Source organism: Dermacentor albipictus, chromosome 10 (genome assembly GCF_038994185.2).
Source record: "Dermacentor albipictus isolate Rhodes 1998 colony chromosome 10, USDA_Dalb.pri_finalv2, whole genome shotgun sequence".
Taxonomy (NCBI): domain Eukaryota; kingdom Metazoa; phylum Arthropoda; class Arachnida; order Ixodida; family Ixodidae; genus Dermacentor; species Dermacentor albipictus.
In genome coordinates, this window is record NC_091830.1 from 10,422,281 (window position 1) to 10,445,113 (window position 22,833).

At 42.8% G+C, this 22,833-nt stretch overlaps 1 protein-coding gene across 1 annotated transcript; it reads right to left on the minus strand.

The window, feature by feature from the left end:
- Positions 1–1,848: 1,848 nt before the first annotated feature.
- On the minus strand, positions 1,849–20,376 carry LOC135917890 (venom metalloproteinase antarease TserMP_A-like). The gene is made up of 14 exons (XM_065451506.2): positions 20,167–20,376; positions 16,894–17,066; positions 15,727–15,819; positions 15,410–15,530; positions 14,738–14,800; positions 12,279–12,418; positions 7,287–7,358; positions 6,858–6,979; positions 6,514–6,566; positions 6,102–6,210; positions 5,165–5,332; positions 4,283–4,424; positions 3,446–3,559; positions 1,849–2,025 (listed from the first exon to the last, which is right to left on the minus strand). Exons 1-14 carry the CDS (start codon positions 20,309–20,311, stop codon positions 1,981–1,983), a joined length of 1,560 nt encoding a protein of 519 aa, XP_065307578.2. The 5' UTR covers positions 20,312–20,376; the 3' UTR covers positions 1,849–1,980.
- Positions 20,377–22,833: the final 2,457 nt, after the last annotated feature.

Here is a 22,833-nt window from a genome sequence, read left to right on the forward strand (position 1 = left end):
AAATACATTAATACGACTTTGGTAGGCCCTTACTTTCTTGGAATTGTCGCGTCTCTTAGACTGATAATGATGTGGTTTTAAATATATGTTCTAATCATTTCCAGTGTTACCACTGTTAAAGTTGTGTAAAAGCTTTAACCTGATTATTTTTCTGCGTGTGGACAGTAACTTCCACTCTAGACTGTCCCGGATTTGCGAACCTCTAATTTTGTAGTCGTAGATGGCCATGACCAATCTTGCAGCCCTTTTCTGAACACGCTCTAACTTATATTCAAGAACTTTTGTGAAGGGATCCCATGATGCGCAAGCGTATTGTGCCTTGCTATTTAACGCACGAGCTGGTTGCCGAAGAACAAAGACATGCCGGAGCAAATGCTCGCAACAAGATGAGGCAGGTCTGTGCTGCAGCAAAAAAATGGGAGGCCACTCCGCCCATCCTAATGGAATGCGAAGGAATTCACCCAGTGATACCCGGAAGTAACGCGCACCTTCCAGATGCGCTTGCATTTAAAGTGGACCGAATCATCAATCGGTGAGCAGTGGAGAGAAGCAAAAGATGTTTACAGTATCGGTGAAAAGAAAGCAGGAGAGAGAAAGAGCGAGTGATACCGGATCCATTACAGGCATAGGTAACGGTTCAAGGTAGGTTGAGAAGTTTTCAGAAAAGGAAAAAAAAACATTAAAGATTTGCCTATACAAAAATGCTAGAACGAAAAGCATCTTGAGCCCAGCTGATCCACTCCAGCAGGCTTGGTTACTATTTGTCACCGTCCCGTCTCAAGCGGGATGCCAATAAATCATCGCCAATCACCCTAATTTTCGTCGTTCTCTCCCTCGCAAAAGCTGCTTTTTTGTTATGCATAACAGATTCGTTATTACAGCAGCCTAATGCTTCAATCTTGATTGACTTATTTTTCATTAGTGTTCCGTTAAGATTTGTGCTAATATGTGCCCCATGTCGGTTTAAGTGTCCTAAAAAGCGTATTATTAGGTAAGTTCATGAATCGGTTCTTACACTGTGTTATCCAGGTGATGAAATGTCAGGCCCGTGTGATTGTACGACCGCCTGCATTTACACAAATCAAGAATCTGTATTGGCTCTCCTTAGCGATCTGTTCGTATACCACCAATGTGTCTGGAGTGACCGAGTTTCGACTCTGGACTGCACCTACCTGCAACATCTACCGGTGACTGCATAGTTTGGTACCTGTCAACGAGGAGTGGTCATGAGCATGCCTACAGATAAAACTACGACTGAGGCTCAGGCTACGTGCGTTGGATTAGCAAGGACAGCTTTAAAAACATACTAGAGAGAACTCTTGTGCAGCAATCATTTAGCTACGACGAGAATGAGGCATATTTTTTACGCTTGTTAAGACACACAACAAAGGAAGAAGCTAGACAACGGCACTTCGTTGTGTGAAATCATGACTACCTACTTGAGCATTCATATCTATATATGAATGCTCAATATCTATATATATATATATATATATATATATATATATATATATATATATATATATATATATATATATAAATATATATGCAGGCGCATATGAATGTTCACGTAGAAAAAAAGATTTAAGGGTTAAAAAAAACTACTTATTGCTGTGTGCACTGCAACTTCAAGTCCAGTCACCATGGCTTCGTTGCCAATTCCTCCAAACTTTAGTGCACAGACACAGAAACTTAGTGCTACGCGTAGATACACACTGAATTTCACAAAATTTCAGAAGCAACCTTCCAGCTGTTATATAGCCATTCAGAATTGCCCATTTCGGAAAAGTTGAGGAACCCAAAACTCAAACGTGATGCATGCTTGGCAGCATAAATTAATACCGCAGATTTCAAAAAAGCAAGAAAACTTTATTTTTAGCATTGACTTTCACGTTAGTGTGATTTTCGAAGCTAATGAGATAAATGTAGGCACGCCACCGTGTGACGCATTTTGAAGGCATCGATGCTACCGTGAAAGTGTTAGCGCTCCCATTTGAAGTCGCCGCAGACACCCTTTCGGCAAGTCTGAAAACAAAAGCGTAATTTAATTATTTGGAGATGTCTGTGCAACGTGTAGGGTGAAGCAAATTTTCGTAGACCAGCCGGAATATCACACAGTGAAAGCTTTTGTTCACCTACTGAAACAAGTTTGCAATGCAGCTTACCAAAGCCGTCATTAGTTAACAAATTAATGTGAAACTCCTCGTTTTTGGAGCACTTTCTCCTCATTAGTAGACCATTGCCGCTCTGTTGCTAATTGAGATGTCTATGAATACTGGTGCTCTTCATTCCGCTAAAAAGTAATGGACTTGATAAAATCCTTCTGTGCTTGTTATGTAACATGCAAAAAGAACGGTCGGGTGTAGCGTTACGCAGTTCAAACCGCCAAAAGAGCGGAGATTTCAAATTTATGGTCAATCACATTATGCATGGATTGCATCACAAGCAAGGGATGAGGTCCTCGAATTTTCAAGTAGCTGCCGGACACTCGAACTGACAAGGTGTACAGGCGCATTGTGCCTGCGTCCAAGCCGTCCCTGAAAATCCTTGTAGCGCCTGGGCGGACATTTTAAAGCGAAAGCTTTACTGACCGGGAACTTACGATTTCGCCGTGACGGTGCTCCGAGGAGGCACATGACGTCACAACGCGCGCCTCGCCCCGGATACTTCTCTCTCTCTCTCTCGCTCCCTAGTCACTACTGCGCATGTGCCACTAGTAGCACCGAGCAATGCACCAAGCCACAGGTGTTCCGCCGCTGCGCAGCGCCGCGCCTTTGCGCCGCCACCGTTTGGTATGACGTCACACCACGTTGCTCGTTGTTGCGCTCGCCTCCGCTCACTTCGCCAGCTGCGTCACATGCCTAATAACATGTCGGAGGATTCAAAAGGAGAGCTCGCATGCACCGCAACCACATTTCAGGCGACAGTATGGACGGCGACAATTCTTATAAGCAGGAGGAGGCCTGGAATCGACATCGGAATGAGATGAAGAGGAAACGAATCGCCCAGGAAACAGACGAACAGCGCACCGAATGACTGGCTAAACGCCGCAACATAGCTAGACAACCAGGCTAAGCTGGACTTGCAGTCAAGGTTAACTAAGGCTACCCATGCTATACCTTAGCTTTCGCTACGTATATCCTGGCATAGCCGAGCTGAGCCACTGTCAATTTTAGAATAGAACGACGATGAATCAGCGTTTTGCGGTGATTGTGGGCAGGACAACCCACGGGTTTGGGACTCCGTGGGCGTCCTATATTCAGGACATGTCGTTAAAGTCATTGCTGTAAAAATTACAAGTTCCCACTCCTGAATAGGCTACCAGAAGACGAAACAATATCCCATGGAGTATAGGCTGTATGTTCTATGTGATGTATGAAAAGTCTGTTAGAATAATATTTTTAAATGAAGGCGGTAAAGATACAAGCATACTGGAGCTACATACCTTGCCTTCAGCACACTGCATTCCTTCGGGGACGAATTCCGTATTACACCTACCAGGGCCATAGTACGTTCTCAAACAGCATTGAAACCGGCATTCTTCTAGCATGTCCGCTTTCTAAAAAGGAAAAACAATGAAACGTTGCCCAACGTCACATACTTCTATAACACCTTCCGAGCGCAGAAGTATTAATATGCACTCGGATAATAACATTTCAGGAAAAATGAGATCAGACTCAAGTGATTCCTTCGACTCTAAACTCATGTACTGTGACAGCTGCATTATCACCAAGCAAAAGCCGCCAATTTATTTTTACATGTTTGTGTGTTCCTCAAGGATTTCCGCTATTTAATTGCGGGAGAATTGCCAGGAAGTCAGTGGTGCCGGGATAGGTGGTTGAGGGTGCGGGGAGTGTTTGAAAAGTAATGTTTTAATTAAAATTAGGAATTTCAAGAAATTTATTAGCTCAGTTATGCTGTGATCAAGAACGACTATGCGCACATTGCCGTACTCTTCTGCTACAGCATTAATTCCTGCGCCCTCCGAAATGCGTGGACATACGCTACTGCTCTCAAATTCGCTGTAGAGCAAAAGCAAACTTTGCACTAATTAAAACAAGCGCTGTTGCTTTTGATATCTGCATAAATGCACCAATCTCTCCTTTGGCTGCCGCATAAATACTCATACACAGCTGCTGTTTTAGTTTTCTTTTATAGAATACACACGGTATCAAACAGCAAGACGCCATTAAAGCTTTCTTTCGTGTCTGAGTATGCTAGATATATTAGTAGTAAGCCGAGCTTGTGAGTGTAGTAAAAAACAGTTGCGTTGAAGTTATACCATCAACGGAACGCCGCGTCCCTGATTCTTCAACAGAATGTTGCAGTAATCTTCGGCGCTGATCAGTTGGCCTGGTGCTTTCCGATGACTCGACATGTAATCCTTGTCGGAGGTTTCGTCCAAGCATGTCTGCGGCACGTGCCTGTAATTTTAAAAGAAAAACTCTGCAGTTTTTTTAATGTAAGCGAGACTCTAAACAAGAATATTGCTCCAAAGAGAGCGCCACAGCCATCGACTGAGTCATTTGCTCTAAAATCTGATGCTGACTCCATGGCCTTAACTTACGCTCACAGTGCATTCCTGGCCTTTATCGTATAGATTCGCGCTGGAGTGCAGCGTGCCAGCCACAGAAGGTACATTCGCTTTCATCGTATTTGTTGGTGCATGCGCCTTGATGCCATGAGTCTGCTGAATGCACGAAATTGTACAGCTCGCAAATGGGGCCGGTGCCACACAAGCTCTGTCTCTCGAGGACAATGTCTAGGACATCGTTTGCTGTCCACTTTACCTCGCTCATTACAGTTCTAATGCACAGAATAACGGGAAGAGAGCAAGCAAGACATGCTTTCCAGATGTCTTGTGGCATCGCTAAAGTCGCGGCAGGTTTTTGGGGTGCAGTTCAGGATTCTCTATGTCAGGTGACAAATCCACCAGCTCAGTCGGAACGTGTTGTCTGCCTACACCATGGCGCTATTAGGACCCTTCCTCATGAACCTTTCCCTTTGGCTTGTTTCGTAATTGTTTCAAAGTTGTCGTTCGCTTCAAAGCTGTTCTTTTTTTCCTTCTTCCGTAAACAACCAAACACATTATGTCTACGTGAATCATTCGCGGCATTTGTTCTGGATTGATTTCGGTGTTAATTCTCAGTTCGCCAAGATGTACCTGAGTAGCGCCCGTATCTGGCCTTGGCTGCATGGTGACAGCTCGAACTTTTTGGTGCCACCGTCCGCGTAGCTCATGAGGTAGCCCTCTTCCCAGGGACAATCTTTGGCTCCCGGGTTGTTGGGTATTGCTCTCACTCCGGGATCACCGTCATGGGCTGAGCCCAGCCTGCAGTGGTCCAGGAATTATATGCACGCATTACTAAGGCTGCAAATTTTAAAAAATGGCATTATTAACCCTTTCGACACCCAAGCTATTTCCTGGATAACTATAAAATCACCGCATTTCCTTAAACTTTCCCTAGGGTGGCACGTCCGGTGCTTAGTGAAAAATTAAATAAATATATATTGTATTGCGTGGGCCCAGTGAAGACATCGAATAAGAAACAAGGTTTCGAGAAAGACAGTTTCTGTCACAATACATAAAAGGATATAAAAATATTACCTCAACACACGACAGCAAAATAAATGTAAACTACAAAATAATATGCACGAGTGGTCAAACTAAGCAGTAGGCGATGACGTAAGTAGTGGAAAGTTGGTGGAAGACGTAGGTCCACGTCGCGCCTGCATGAAGTTGTGCTTTAGCCAATGGCCATGTCTCTTTTCCTTATTAATTACACCATCCAAGCAAACATGACAGTTATTTTCTTCTATGACCTTATTGTCAGGGTCCTTCGTACGACCTTAATTACCAAACAAAATAACCCCTCTAACTCCCCTCAGCCTTCTCTCATACAGCGTCGGCGACACACGCAGATATATAACGCCACAAATTGTGCTCTGTAACGCAAACATAATTTGTGCAACACTGCGGTATAGTGTATGCACGGAAACTCGGGAGGGTACTGAGGTATTCAGTTTCAACTTATTCTCAATTGAATAACAATGAATATGTAGCAGGTAGTATAAATAAGCGGTTCAAAAAAACAACATACGTGTGTGCAAGCTCGTGGGCAGCTGGGTAAACTCCTTTGAAGCTGCCAGCCGGGTCTTCACCAATGGCGACATTCTGGAATCCGCACAGCGTTCCGACGAATGCCAGACCTGTTTCAGAAAAGGTGGCCAACGTTATCCCAGGCCACCACCTTGCCACCTTATGCGTGAGTAAAAAGTTTTGCTTTCTAGGTCTTTTTCGAGCAGGTCTTTTGTTTTACATTCAATCGCTGTATAGGAGCACTAGTTTCTTTTTGACCCAGCACCATTTGCGATTGTTGTCATACTAGCAACCTATTGTAATCTGTGATCGTTTTATATATTACTGTTTATCTTGCGTAATTGTTTTTATTTATTTCATGTACTTAGTTTCGAGCACGAAGACGCACGTATTTTCAGACTCGTGACGCTTACCTGCGACGCCAGTGTCGATAGTTCCAGAAAGCGAAATAGATGCCATTTCCTGGCTGTAAAGTGAAATGACAATGTTGTAGTCATGTTAACGAACGAACTGTGTATAAAGAATGGTAACATTATTTTTACATATTTCTATAATGCTTCACATCTCTTTAAATGCTTCAACATATTCCACGACTAAAAAATCGCAATATATGGATAAGATTTTCCAATATTTTTTGATGGGCACACAACAACACGGAACTCTTTTCGATGCAGTGTGGTTGGTGCAGAAGAATGCTGGCTGCAAATTTCGTGAATATTTCAGTCTTCCTATGTAAATATATCAATCGAAGAAAAACCTGGTCATCAAGTAAACGGCGTCAGGGTGTCCAGGGATACTTTTGTCGGCATACTCGGAGAATCTGTTGAGAGTTCTGTCAGCAATTAAATAACCGTCTTCCCTTACTTCGTAGTCACCATCCTGAAAAAAAAAATAGATGTAAAAATGAGTGCTGATGATAATACATTTTTACGTCATAAGTACTTACACTTTATTTTCGTGTTATGTATAGACTGCTGAATCATGCGCCATGCGTCCATCACTTTCACTTATACAAAAACTTCCGGCGTGATACCTGACGTGCAATTTGTGTGTCGGTGTCCGCAATGTACACACAGGGAAAAGCAATCGCATTCGGAAACATTTGATACAAGCTGGTTACATGCCGCACTTTAAACCCACCCCAGAGCTTTCGTCATAAATAATGCCATAAAAGTTTGGTGCTTACTGTATTGCGGGTTATGCCCACGATTTTCGTCCTTATTCTGGGGTTCTCCATTCCTTCGTACCATATATTCACCTGGAAATGCCAAATGCGATGATCAACACTTCGGCTGGAGATGTAATATTCCTCCCACTGATGCTTCTGCAGCAAATACTGCAGCAAATTCGACACTGGATGGCATGGCACCGCCAACCAAATACCCACGTCTCCGATAACCCAGTATTCCGCAAAAGCCAGTAGCGCTACAGGCAAAGTAAATCTGCCTAATGTGTGATTATTAACTGACTTATTTTTTTCTATCAAACAGGATACAGAAACTCCTCCTATAGCTAGCGCTGAGGTCAGAAGTGCCTTGCAAGACATGGAAAGAGGGAGAGCGGTAGGAATAGAGGAATAACAGCCGATTTCATCAAAGAGGGAGGGGACATACTGCTTGGAGAACTGGCGGCTCTTTATACGAAGTGTCTATTGACTGCAAAGGTCCCATAAAACTGCAATAATGCAAACATTATACTAATCCACAAAAAGGGAGACGTTAAAGAATTGAAAAATCATATGCCCATTAGCGTACTACCAGTATTATATAAAATATTTACCAAATAATCTCCAGTAGAATAAGGGTAACACTGGACTTTAGTCAACCAAGGGAACAGGCTGGCTTCAGGAAGGGATACTCTACAATGGATCACATCCATGTCATTAATCAGGTTATCGAGAAATCCCCAGAGTATAATAAGCCTATCTATATGGTTTTCATAGATTGCGAAAAGGCATTTGATTCAATAGAGATACCAACAGTCATAGCGGCATTACGTAGTCAAGGAGTACAGAACGCTTGCGTAAATACCTTGGAAAATACCTATAGAGGCTCTACAGGTACCTTAATTCTACACAAGCAGGAAAATACCTATAAAGAAAGAGGTCAGACAGGAAGACACAATCTCTCCAATGCTATTCACTGCGTGCTTGGAAGAAGTATTGAAGCTATTAAACTGGGAAGGCTTAGGAGTAAGGATCGATGGCGAATATCTCAGCAACATTATGCAAAAAAGAGGTGAGGCGTGCAGACAGGAAACAAAAGTAGAGAAGTGGACCAACGCGAAGGCTGACTATCAACTGAAGGGAGCACTGAGGCGAAAAAGAAAGAAGACACATAACTCATCTGCGCAAGCTCAGGAAAGGTATCACCATGTGTCAGTTGGGTACATGTGTCAGTCTACATGAGCGATAACTGTTAAGGCACTTAATCTCTTCCTTATGTAAGGTAACCCAAGGCTGACTCCCGCACGCTCTTCCGCCGTTATAGATATGCTATGCCTCAACCATAAGACGCGTATCTATAAGACGCGTGCCTTAACAGTTATCTCTCACGTAGACCGACACATGTACCCGACTGACACGTGGTGATACCTTTCTTGAGCTTGCGCAGATGAGTTTTGTGTCTTCTTTCTTTTTCGCCTCAGTGCTCCCTTCAGTTAGTAGTTGGCGTTCGTGTTGTCCACTTCTCTACTCTTGTGTCCTGTCCGCATGCCTCACCTCCTTTTTGCATAATGAATCCTTACCATCTAGCTCAGCTTTATGTCGTTCTAAATCCCAGCAACCTTCGATTTGCCGATGACATTGTTCTATTCAGCATTAATGCAGACGACTTACAACAAATGATTGAAGACCTTAACAGAGAAAGTGAAAGAGTGGAGTTGAAGATTAATATACAGAAAACAAAGATAATATTCAATAGCCTGGCAAAGGAACAAGAGTTCAGGATCGCCAGTCGGCCTCTAGAGTCTGTGAAGTAGTCCGTTTACCTAGGTCAATTATGTACTGTGAACCCTGATCATGAGATGGAAATTCACAGAATGAAAATGGGTTGCATCGTATACGGCAGACATCGCGAACTCCTGACTGGAAGCTTACCATTATCATTGAAAAGTAAGGTATACAATCAATGCATTTTACCAGTGCTGATATATGGGGCAGAGACTTGGAGACTGACAAAGAAGCTTGAGAGAAAGTTAAGAACCGCGCAAAGAGCAACGGAACGAAGATTGCTAGGCATAACGTTGAGATGAAAGAGAGCGGTTTAGATCAGAGAGCAAACGGGTATAGACAATATTCTAACTGACATCAAGTGAAAAGAAATGGAGTTGGGCAGGTCATGTATTACTTAGGTTAGATAACCACTGGACGATTAGGGTTACAGAATGGGTACCAAGAGAAGGCAAACGCAGTCGAAGACGACAGAAGACTAGGTGGAGTGTTGAAATTAGGACATTCGTGGGCGCAGGACAGAGCTAATTGGAGATCGCAGGGAGAGACCTTCGTCCTGCAGTGGACATAAAACAGGCGGATAATAATGATGATCACTCTCTGTTTGTAAACGAAATACGCAAAGTTTTCAAAGGACTTGTTAAGTGACCAGGGTTAAATGATACAACATAAGAAATCGAGACCAGTATCTTGTGTATTAGCCCCGAGAAAGAGGAATGGCGCCCTCTCGCGAGTGACGTCACGGCCAGGACGCCGCTCGCTCCGGCTCGCTCGGCTGCCGCGCGCGCTCGTTCCCTTCGTGTATGCTTGGGGTATAGGTGGCTCGAGCCGTACGTATTGATGAATAAGTCGGCTTCTTTCAGCTGTAATACCTTAACCACAGTTTCTTCTTCAAAAGCGTGTGAGTCGAGAAACTTTGCGACTTGGATATCGCAAGCTAAGTAGCGTTAAAGGGGTCTACAAGTTTTTGCAATGCATATATGCGCCGTGTCTATCGGTAAATTTTGACTAAAAAAAGAATATCTGCAAATTCAACACGCGAAGTTGTGTATGATGCTTCGCTAAACACTTAACATTCCTTTAGTATTTAGCTATGAGAGGTATTGCATTTTACGTGGAAGAAAAATTTGGTACTTGGCGTCAACATGTTATCCGATGTTAGAAAGACACTGCCCAGCGAAGCTGTCATCATGATTCCTATTACTCTGGTGTGTTGTTCTATTCAAATATGGCCATTCATTAATGCGTAAAAAATAGTTAGGCGCGCATTTCTTATGAAAATGTTTGCTGCTACTTTCATCCCCCTCTGAAACAGGCCTCCAAAAAACGAATTGCTCATGGCTGCTAACACGACGGCGTGTCATGTAGAGTATTTACATAGTTAATTCACAAACACCATAGCAGCAATCACCTGAGAGAAAAGTTTCGTTGTTTAGATCAACAGCCACTCAATTGAAAGTGATGAAATGTATCATAGTGGCCCTCAGTAGCCTTTATCGACAATATGGCACACCCCTGATCACGTAACGGTAGCAATCGACTGTCCGTATGGCGAGGCACGCTATGTTCGCGAAACCCATCAGTTCACTTCAACTTCGAATTAAAACCATAAAGCATTTTTTTACAGCGCCAACTGGAATGGCTAAAGTATTCTCGAGCTACTACTACGCAGCTTAGATTGCCTACAAAAGGAAAATTCAAGCACCTTTTTGTCTCACCATGTCTCGATCCAGCGTTATTTAATTATACAAACGGATAACTATTCGCTTCGTCGGTACTTAAAAGAGAACCTTGCAGGCTAATTTAAGTTTGCTCCAATCCAATCGCAAACATTCATAAAGAAAGCACCACAAGCCTTGCATATACTTTCACTTGATTTCTGACCCTCCACAGGGGAATTTCGATATCTTCAATATGTCCCATACTACTAGTCATTGACGCTTCGACTGCTTTCTGGCTGCAGCTATGCGGTCCAGCAGGCATACTTCACTAAAAAAATTGGGCCGAGCAGCCTGTGTCAGTTTGCCAAACAGATTCGTCATGTATATTCCTCAAGCAACAAGCACCAGTAAATTTCTCAAGTGAGTTTGATTTGATTTGATTTATTAATTTTCATTTACGCACACACATGTACAGAGGAGTTGTAAATGGAGGTAGATGCGGGAAAAAAGCCGCACAGACGCGGCTTGAGGTAATCTCACCCTCTTAGGTACAATATGGCTGCATGGGGTAACACATCAAGCGCCATATAAATTACATTTATATAGTGGCCATAAAACATTGCAGTTATACAATATATGAAAGCACAGTAAAATATTTCCACGATAGCAATGCAAAACACACTGCGGCATTGAAATAAATAAATGATATACACTTCGTAACATAGACAAAAAAAGAGGAACATAACATGCATTATTAATCATTAACAAACGCGCTCTAAAGAGGTGAGTTGAACGTGTAGCACGGAAAAGGGAATATATATTGGTACATTCCTATTTGTACTCTGTAAATAGCTGTAAGCCTTCATTAACTTTACTTCAAATTTCCGCCGCTTAAAAAAAAATAAACACGTGAAGAACCGCCTAATGTTGACGAGCAGTTAAAGAAGCAAGTGAGGCGTGTAGAATCTAAGCTCCAGTATTAGTTAAGTGACCGTGCTACTGCCGAGCGTTTCTGTGAGGAAATGCAAAAATTCGATATTATACCATGGACTACTCGTCGTGAGCAAACCTGTTTTAGCGGAATAAAATCAACGTAACTGCTGTAGAAGTCATATATAGCCAGCTTTGTGACATACTTGTTGCACCGCGGCAGGTATGGTATCATAACTGGATTCCTATAGGCTATGCTTTTGCGATTGTCTTTCCCGTATGAAAAACCCGCAATGGGCTGGTCTGCGTCGCTTCGGCTGGCACTGTAGCGTTGCCTTCGAGAGCTGCATTGTTGTCTAAAAAATTAGCTCTTTGAATAAATGTTCGCAAAGGAAGACGTCGTAAAAATATATTTGAGACGACCACCATAAGTATACAAGCAGAGAGAACATGGGCGAACAAACGAAAACACCGCAGAAAGCGCCCGTACAACGCACGAACTGTAGCAGACGACAGGCGCGAGTCCGTGCCCTGACGTCACGCGAGCGGCGCTCGCAGCGCCGCTCGTGTTCGTTCTCGGGGCTAATAGAGCAGAAGATACACAGGACAGAGACCGCTCAGGAAGAGTAGGGCTTACTGCGTTCATTAGGACGGCGATGTAGGCGATGAGTTCTTCGTTTGTCTCGAACTCCTTCTCGTGGCTGCTGCAAGACACTACATGGACTTCTGCGACGTACTCTTCGGGCAGCTCCCTATTTGCCGGTGGTGCTGACTGAGCTGCGAGATATACAGCATCTTACAGCTTATTTCAGGTGCAGAATTACTCTGCCCATCCAGAATTTAGTTTCACCTCATTTCTTGCACCTTCCGAATCACGAAAAAAAGTACCGTTGGAAAACAGATTAAGCGCTGACAATTCTCCGGTGAACTTTTCAGAGATTACAGAATGCGGACGACACGCGAGAACTTTCTGCAGGAATGTCAGATACAAGAATGTGAATAATTTGCAGTCTAACAAGCTTCAAAAGCTATGTCAAGCCTCATGAAGGATAAGCTTGATGTAGACACTGCAAAAAAGGAAAAGTGGACCTGCTACATGCAGACGTACGGACACTCAGAACAAACACCCAGCCATCAACCTAAAAAATCATTTCACTAAAACAGCGTGGGCATATTATTCAAACTTGCAGCTGAGTTTCCGTGAGAAGTATCTCAACATCTATGCGGCGCATGTACAATTGCGCACACAGCACCACGGAGGCATTAGACTAATACCGTTAATTGAATAATGTTTTTCGAACCAGTTCCATTTACGGGCAACTTTCGCATGCTGCGATTAGCTGCAGGACAATCGCAAACGTGATTTTTGGATTTGCAATCATTTTGTTTCGCATGAATATTTAGAGTAGCGAGATCGTACAGACTGTAAAAAATTATCTGGTTGTGCGAGATACGAAACTTCGATACCCAAACTGAGCATGCTGCGATTGCCAGTCTATGGGTGTATTGACGTGGCACCAGTGAGCAACAAAGTAATATTTTTCTTCAGCGCATGGTCGGCTAGCGCCTATAATGCCACCTACTGTAGCTTCTCATTCCGAGGCCCTTTCTTCTGTATTGTCAAGGGACTAAACATAAAACTTCAAAAAGCGCTACGATTAGCAAATTCGACTGGAATACGATGTTCGTATGAAATGTCAATTTTAGGCTTTCTCTTTGATGCCTACTAAAAAGAGCACCACATTGTGGTTATCTTTGTGGTTCATAAATGACGCGACGATCAGTAGACTCCCACGTTTTCGGCGGATTATCGTTACCGGATTCTGCAACACGGGGCTTATGGACATTTTTGCGAACGGTATGACTAAAGAGCTCGGGATTTCACTATGAAGAATACTACCCTTTGGCACAGTGTCTAATAACCTATAGGTGACAGTAGACGCTGTCACCATAAGGGATGTGGCCGTAGAGACAGAGTTTATTGGGCACCGCACGGAGAGGCCTTTGTCCTGCAGTGTACATAAAATAGGCTGATTATGATGATGATGGTGGAGGAGCTTCTCCAATGCGTGCTAGTTGTTCACGGGATCAGGGCTTCTACGTTAAATGACGCTTGTTTGAAATGTTAGCTACGCATTAGGTGTACGTAAATGTACGCAACAAGCCCAGCTCTTTCGTCTTGTCTGTATGGAATCACATGCAAAAGCCCGGTGCTTTGCCTCGTCGTCATAACTTCGCGACAGCGCTTTGGTTGTGAAATATGGCAGGCATGTGGGGGCACGTGTAACCTGTTGCGTGTGACAATGTTTGCAGTAGATTTTATTTCAGCATATTTTTGTCTGTGATATACTTCTAGTGAGCAACAGGTAACATTGTGTGGTTTACTAGATGGCATTCCATGGCACGACCTGTGAACAGAAGCTGTATGGTTGGGGCACGCCTCCGAAAATGCATTACGCCAATCATTCTTGGCGTTTTCTGTAAGAGTGTTTTAACACATACAGATAAAGTTCTGCCGTTAAATGAAAGGAAGGTTTGTCAGGCGCTACCAGACAGATAGTACCAGTCAAAACAGCTAGCCAGTCCGGCAGTGGTATGTGGCCCTGCGCTTGCAAGCAGTGACAGCCGTTTTCGGTGACTATGATTTTAAGCCACTGCACGCATTTGGAATTCATTGAGCTGTATGAGCATTTGTTGAAGAAGCTGACATTTCTTGTTAGGATCGAAGGCAGTTGCAAAAAATCTTTCTTCTTCAGCGTTAATTATTGATTTGCCACGAGAAATACGGAAAATGAAGTTAAATTGTGTTTGAACAGCTACTGCAGGCCATTCTCTAAACATTTTGGAGAAGTCGCTTTCTCGGCAAATAAAGTAGCAGCAGATAGGTTACTTATGTTTCAACTTATGTTTGCGCAGGGGCACATGGTTGTCTCCACCACTGTCTCTCTCTCTATCTACCGTATTCTTTTACGTGTGCTTTGGTCTGAGCAGTAACGGATTACCAGCTCGACTAAATATGCACCCTACAGAGTTAACCGCGTCATGTCATTCCAGTTTACCTGCCAGAAAAAGTAAAGAAAATATCGCAACACTTACTGGACGGCCCCCATGGCGCGTTGAACCAAGGAACATTGAAGGGTGTGATCCAAGTGTCAGCCGCTGAAAAAGGCAGACGACAGCAACATATCTCGAAGAAGCAAGAGTTTGTAGAAGTCAACTTGACTGGGACAGTGCTTGAACGGGAAATGATGTGAACTACGCTTGCATGTTGCGCCCAATGGAACCGACCCTGGTTTCAACACATGCACTCAAGGCGCGTGTAGCTTGCAAGACTGCTTTAGGTGACCTGCGATTTTGGTGTAGCGTTGTTCTTGAAGCTGTGCTTGAAACATCCTACAGATTATTTCTTTTTAGCATAGGACAACATGCTACTGTCCACCATTTGGCGTTCTCGGTACTTTCTCCTAAAATTGTAATGAAAATAGTTTGACGGTGCCTTCTGTTGTCATGGGACGTTACATCACTCAATTCAGTTAGTGAAGATACCTCACGAATTCCTTTAGTACAAGCAAGACAAAGAACAAAACAAATATGATCAAGCACTTTTATGAGCGTCGGTAGCGCTATTGGCAATAACAAAAACACAATGACATTACAAACAGTTGCCTGAACGCCTTTCAGGCTAATCATTAAGTCTACAAAATAACGTAAGACTTGTGCGACTCTAAGATTGATATAGATATCAAAAATACCCCATTCCGTACTAACTTTCGTCAAACTTTTGCTTTACGTCGTCAATTTCGTAAACTTTATGAAGTATTGAAGCATCTCCGGAGCGTTCGCTTGATGGCATTGGTTTTATCCTCAATGTCGCGCTTAATATGCCTTCCTGAAAAAGAAGGAAAAAAAGAAGTCCACTTGATAAACCCGGTGCTTATAAGATATTCATGCAAACTATGCACTAGATGACACAAGATTTTGAATGTGTCTGAAGCTTTTTTGGGACTAAATCCATTTTCACTTGTGCACCGTCATACTACACTGTAGTAAATTAAACTCAAGAATCTGATGAATGACGCGCTTACCACTTTCACTGAGTGGTCGTCTTCGTAAAGCATAATCGACGATTGATACTTGCTGTCGTGGTACAAGTTTTCTTCTATACGAGAGCCATTCCACTGTATAAAAAGAGGACTTTAATTAAAGCCGGCAAGATAAATTTTTGTCATTAAGTAAAGACACTAAAGGGGCACCCAAGAGAAACAGTTTGTCACTTTCGGCAGGTCATATATGACAGATAAGGCCGATAAGGCAGAGAAGGTAAGGTATTGTTTCAAAACTTTGTTTTCATTTATTTCGGTATAACTGCATGGAGATAAAATGAAGGCCAAACAACCGTTTCTTGCATTTCACGCCAAAATCCCAGCAAGGTGCATGTCACTGTGACCTTACGGATTCCATTGCATTTTTGTATGTTTTGATCATTGGGGCATTGTAAAGCTCTCTAAACATGCCAAGTACAGTCTGTCGCTTTCTTACGTTGCACTTCAGTCCATCTTAACTGAAGAAAAGTTGCTACGCCTGAGCCACGGGTGCTTAGCGGCGTCGCGACAACTCGTCTTTCGTTTTTGCGCCTCTGATGGCTTACAAAACCTCCTTTCACGGCAAAAGTGGCTTTTCTGTTATTCAGGCAATTTAATATTACAGGTTTAATTGCTTTTTGCATTAGGGTCCCTTCAGTAGTATATATCGAAGTCGTACCGTGTGCCATGGTCATTCATGCTGAGAGATGTTTACAGTGTTCTCACCGATGAAAGGGAAAATTGTCATTTAGACAGTTAGTAACTCGAAGCTACAAAGGACAGCAACACGAGTTTCTCAGAACGAAAGCTTTGCAGTTGAAGAAAGATCCATTCTGATCCGGGATTCGAACTCGAGACCAACGCCTTTACGTTGTACCAACTGGCCTAACCAGGAGGCTAGCAGTCCGTATTTAATATCCCAGTGCTTCCAGCTGTCGATTATTTCGCTCTCACTCAGCGATCTGCTAGCTCTGAAAAGTCGTTGGTCTCGGGTTCAGATCTCGGACCAGGACAAATATTTCTTCCGATGCGAGGCTTTCTTTCTGGGAAACTCGCGTGGGTCTCCTCTGTAGCTTCGCACTACAAGTCGGATGAATGATGATTTCTTTCCCTTCATGAACACTCCTCCATCCTGCGGACTGCCGCAGAACTCATTTGCCATGTTCTCACCAATGTATCTTCGGACTGCCTGCCGGCATTGGTCGTGAAAAAGAGGTCATCGGCCAACACTGAGCTTTTCTGCAGGTGCAGCGTCATGTCGTCGTTAATTCGAAGGAGCAACCGTCCGTCGTCGCTTCTCTGCTGCAATAGCTTTGGGTAAACGAATTCTTCCCTGAGAGAGACTTGAGAAAGGAAGTGAGAAATCAGAAATGACGCTCTGTATTTGACAACTTGCGGAATATGTCTCGTTTAGCCCTTTCAGACGTCATTTCAATTTGTTGAGTTTCATGGCATTTCTTTCAACTTAGGAATCATAAAAAGCATACCGCTATACAATGTATTAATGTTTTAATTCTTTAGTGAGTTTCGTTTTGTTAACAGAATGTGGATTGCATGCTACAGGAACACCACATATAAAATCCTCAACACGTTTATGTCTAGCAGGCTTGAAAAGCCCCTATCCAGCCACTTGGAAATTATGACTGATGCAACAGGTAGTGAAAAACAACGAAAGGTGTGAACCCACTACATAAGATGAAATACTCTTACTGAGCAGAGTGCTCAACCATGCACATTCCCCCTCGGTTTACTAAATCGTCTTGCGCACGACATTCAAACTTCCTGCATATTTCACATCTGAAGGATTTAAACATGCACGTGACACGTTTTAAGTATACCATTCAATAATATTTTTGCTATTGATGTAGTATCGTAGCGTGTAGAATTGTGTATGCAGTACCTGAAAGAGCCAATGTAGCAATATGGAGCAAGCGATGGAGGGTGCTGAACTAAAATTGATGTATATAGGGAGCGGTCATGTGCCGTTATGTACGCGGTATTGTTGTCCAGTTCACCACTTCCGCAACTCTTCTTCAGATAAGCGGATCGAGATACCGCTTAGCTTTTTCATCATGCTGGCTGCAAAGCACTCTGGCAACATTAATGACGCCAGTGCATGCCGAAAACTGCATAATCTAAGAAAAATGTCAACACGGTGGGAAGTTACAATCATTTAAAAGATTGATTCCTGTGGTAAAGTGGTCGGGAAGCGATGTCTAAAATTCAGGATTTTTTTTATCGCAGAGTGCTCTGGCGGTTCTTGTTATGAAAAAAAGGCCATGATTAGTGTTTTTCAGTAAAATAGCATAAGCTCTTATAAAATCCCTGTAACGCTGTACCACCGTTCAACTAAATTTCTTGCCGACGGTTTAAACAAGGTCTAATCATGTCATTTTTTCTGAATTCACGTGAACAACATATAAGACCAGAATTGTGGCACACACGACCCTCCCCATTTTCAGTATATATCATGGAAAAGCACCTTTAAACGAAATATTACATCTGGACCCACTAAACAAAGCCTTCAGTGCCTTCAGTAAAGCTATGAACGTTGTGACGACGACGACAAAAAAAAAGTAGGCAGACAAACTGCAATTGACATCTACGTAACGCGAATCATTGCGGGAATTGTTGCTTCCCAAGACACCGACGTGTGTTGAGCTGGTGGGGCCCATGTGGCGCTAAACACGCTTTGTCGTTTTCCTATTGCCTAGAGTTTTTATACGTTGAAAGAGTGAGCGAACGAACGAAGGAACGATCGAGTGAGCAAGCGAACGAACACGTACTCCCTACTGTTGCGCGTACGCTATGACCCCTGTTTGACATACCCAGTTGCAGATATGCAGTGGCTTCGAGGGCACATGTCCAGTGGGCCTAGTGCACATACCCAGTGATGCATACTTTTAGAGTACACAGTTGTCAAGATCGCCCAGTGAAAACGCCAACACGCACGCCAAAAACTGAGTTGAGTTCAAGAATACTTCACGCAAAGTAAATATACGGCTACAACTGGAGCCCTTAGCGAACAAACTGTAGCGACCGCTGCACTCCGGTTCGTATTGTGGGTCCTGGTTTCCGATATCACGACGTGACCTAATATATCTTCGGCGATGCGCGTAGACGTATGATAGATTGATGACCTTGTGAGAGCCAAATTATACAAGAACAGCCGCAGCTGCGAAAAGGAAAAACACGTCATTTGCACAGAAGGCCCGAGATGAACGCCAGTGATCGCAGTCGCTTTCCTTATGTTCTGTAGGCAAACAACATATCGACCTGGAATACATCTACAGCAAGTATATAGTAGAACTGACTGACGGACATCATTGTGGGGATTACATGTATCCTAGAGCACAGAACTTATTAGGGCTAGCGGATGACGCCAATATTATGGTAAGGAATATCCTGCAGCACAAGAGATTTCAACGCATCCCACGGGGAGAAAAAAAATGTGATAACGTGACGCCTGAAAGACGTCACGTTATCAATAACCTATTCATGTCCCCTTCACGAAAAAAGTCTTTGCCAGTGATGTCCACTTTTCTCTGTATCTGTCCAATCTGCATCTGTCTCTGCATTGTCTAATCTTAACCAATCACATAATTCTCCGTCAGCATCAACTGGATATTCTCCGTTTGGAATCTGTTCTCTTAGTCTAGTGCAAATTGTAAATAGCTGCACATTCGTGTTTGCTAGTCTCAATAAATTACATGAGGACGATAGGAGCGAGAATCTAAACATTGTTCTGGAGGTAGTTCCAGGCTGCGCTGCGACAAATGCCAAATGTAGTCACATCTAAGCGTGGTAGAAGGGACCGATAGAATTCGCCATCACAGTCACGCTCACGCGATATTCGTATCGAAATACGAATTTCAGTTTGCAGGAGTAGTAGAATTAAATAAAGTGAATTCAAGGGTTTTACATGTCAAAACCACGATTTTATTATGACGCACGCTTGAGATAAATTTTGGCCACCAGGGGATCTTCAGCGTGCTCCCAATGCAAGAGACATGGATGTTTTCGCATTTTGTCAACATCGTAATGAGGCCGCCGCGGCCGGGATTACACTCCGCGACCTCGTGCTTAGCAGTGCAGTGCCATAGCCGCTTAGTCACCGCGGCGGGTGTATATGAGTAGTTGTTCTTGCGGCCTACGCAATGATCCACACTCTACTAATGTCATCTGAAGCGACTAGAAGTCCACATTTGGCGTAGAGTCCGTGTCCCCGCAAACATTTGCGGCCTACTGTACCTATTAGCACCCGTTAAAACACCGAATCTTGAAAAGCGGGAATTTTAATTATTGTTTAGTACTACCAGAAAGAGAAATAATTTGAACATTTTCGTATCGGCCCTATCATATTTCATAATGTTGGTGTTATAAAATTTAAGTAGGCACTAAATTCACTATCAGTGCCAATGTGGTTAAATATTTGTGACTCACCTGCTAAAATGGCGTTGGCAAAGCTCATAAACAGTGCTAGAAAGAACATGCTCCTAAGATGTAAGCACCCAGCGACAGCTCTTCCGTGTACAAGCGAGCAAATTTCACTGCAGATTTTAGTTATATACATGTTTTCATGTGGCATTACCCACTTGACAGACAGCTGCTGTCGTCAACCCTTGATGTGAGTTTTTAACTGAAAGCCGCAAACCCGGTCTGTCATATATTTACCTGAGCTTATGTCAGTTCACTCATCTTGCCTAAAGACGGAATGTAAAAGGAAAAGGGGCTAGCTTTTCAATTTATTTAAGGCCAATGGTAGGGGACCTAACTTTTTTATTCACGTGTGAGGAAGTGCCATACGTACACGTATGGTTTGTTATGAGCAACTTCTGAGCTTATAAAAGCAAGGAAAGGTGCTTAAGTTCGTAAGGACATATAATTGATATACAGGCGTGAAAAACATGGACACCAGAAGAACGAGAAGGCGTCCCTGCTGTACTTATCGTTTTTCGTGTCCGTGTTTTGTAGTGCATTGGCGTATCTTGTACTTCCGGGTGTATTCACTGCTGCATTGAAAACGTTCATTTAAAACTTTCATTTAAAACTTTCATATACAACGTTTATTTAAAATCTCAGCGCTGTTAAAACGTTCAACGGACGCTCTATTCCAAACATACGGAGTTATTTCCTGATCCTCTTCGCTCGTGAGCCGTTTTGTCAAAGTGCTTTGATGCTCGAAATGTTCTCACAAAGGTCAGTCAGTTAAATAATTACGCTGGATCAGCTTCAAACACGAACATAACGTCTTTTTATGTCATTTTCCCACTTTCGCATTGTGCACATCATCACATGTTATCAACTAATCCGTTTGCACAACTTCATCCTGTTTTATGTTAACGAGTACAAAAGGGTATAGAACGTGACGACCACTTTTATCATTCATACCTAAGGACCTAGAACTAGCTTATGTGTTGTGAACAAAATTTTTATAGCAAAGCACTGTCCCTCAAAAAAAAAATACATAGGTGCCTCGTTTGTCAAAACAAACGCGTCAGTTAAGGGCATGGGCATTGTTGGGTTCTTCTTGCATCCTTGTCGTAGAGCTCCTGGCTCTTGAAAACTCTTGACGAGAGGTGAAGGAAAGAGTCACCGACCTTCTCCTGGCTGATGAGCTTGGGCACGTGAAACTGACGTCGTTCTGCCAGCTGCGGAGTATTTCCTGTGTTAGCTGGTTAAACATAAGTATTAGAAGAGCGGCTAAAGCTGGCCCACATACACAATCTGTCTTCATGTGCGGCGATTTGAGCTCCCCTTGCCATCTCTGCTGTGCTCACGGGCATCGCAAAATTATGATGCATAATCCCATGTGCACAGAGATTTGGATGCATTTACGAATAGTCCTTGTATTCGCAAGGTAATGGTGCATGAATACACGTTTGTTACTCCATTAAATTATTACCAATATATTGACCCAATTTGTCACAGTCGAAGAGCCAGATTGCCCTCTCCACAACCGCAGAATGTCCAGAAGTAGCCTGATAGAATGCAAAAACATTTGTTTTGAACTGGCGTTGTATTGAAAAAGAAGATTCAACCTGTCTTCAAATTATGCATGAGGAGTTTGTAGCCTCTGTAGTTTTAAGTATTGAGCTGGGCGATACTTTTTTGATGTAAGAGGCGATGCATCGCTTAGGGCTTCTTTTTTTCTTCTTCTATGAACCTGACATGGGCATGAGTTGCTTGGCAAAGCTTGGAAAATGCACAGTGGTGTTTCGGAAACTACAACAAGTGACAATTCTAATGTTTTCACGCACTGCAGAACACCGTGATATCATTTAGAAATCTCAGCTGTGGGTTTTATTTTAGGTTTCTATAATAGAACTCTTTTATCTAAATCCTGTCATGAGGTGTGAATGATAATGACCGTGAAAGTAGAAAAGAATAGAACATGGATTTCGGCACAAATAAATATACCCAATTATTTACAGTCCGCAAAAATGTTGTGGCTTGTGCGCGTGACTGGGCAATGTAGACTCACGAGCACTTATTGTTTGTAATACGGCTGTCATTAGTAAAAGAGAGAGAAAAGAGCACAGCATCCATGGCGATTTCCCCATATTGCACAAAAGCTCGTGAACAATTTCAAAACTCTGGATAAAAAAAAATGCATTAGTAACTATCCCTTCGACTAAACGTAAATCATCCATAAATTAAAGAAATCAAAATAATAAAAAGCTCATCAGTATCCGTCAAAAACACAGGTGAAAATTTTGACACAGTCCTGAGAATAACATATGCATTAAAAAGAACTGTGCAGATATATTGCTCGATAGCAGCGTATCACGAAGTAATAGTGTGGAGTGGGGGTATACTTCGCTGGTCTCCACTACGCATTAAATGCCCACATGCTTAACGGACGATCTCCTAAAATTTAAAATCTGTTTCAATGAACTCGCAGAAAAGTCCGTTTGCAAGTAATTCAAGGAAAACAAAGTAGGATCCAACATTTTTAAAAAGAAAGCTTATAATCACTGCTTCAGGGATAACCACTATGGACAACAAATATTACTAAACTTTTATGGAAATACAAGTGTTAGCAGCAAGAAGATAATCGTGTTCGGTTTATCCCATTCAAACCAGGTGTGTTGAAGCGCATCATATGTG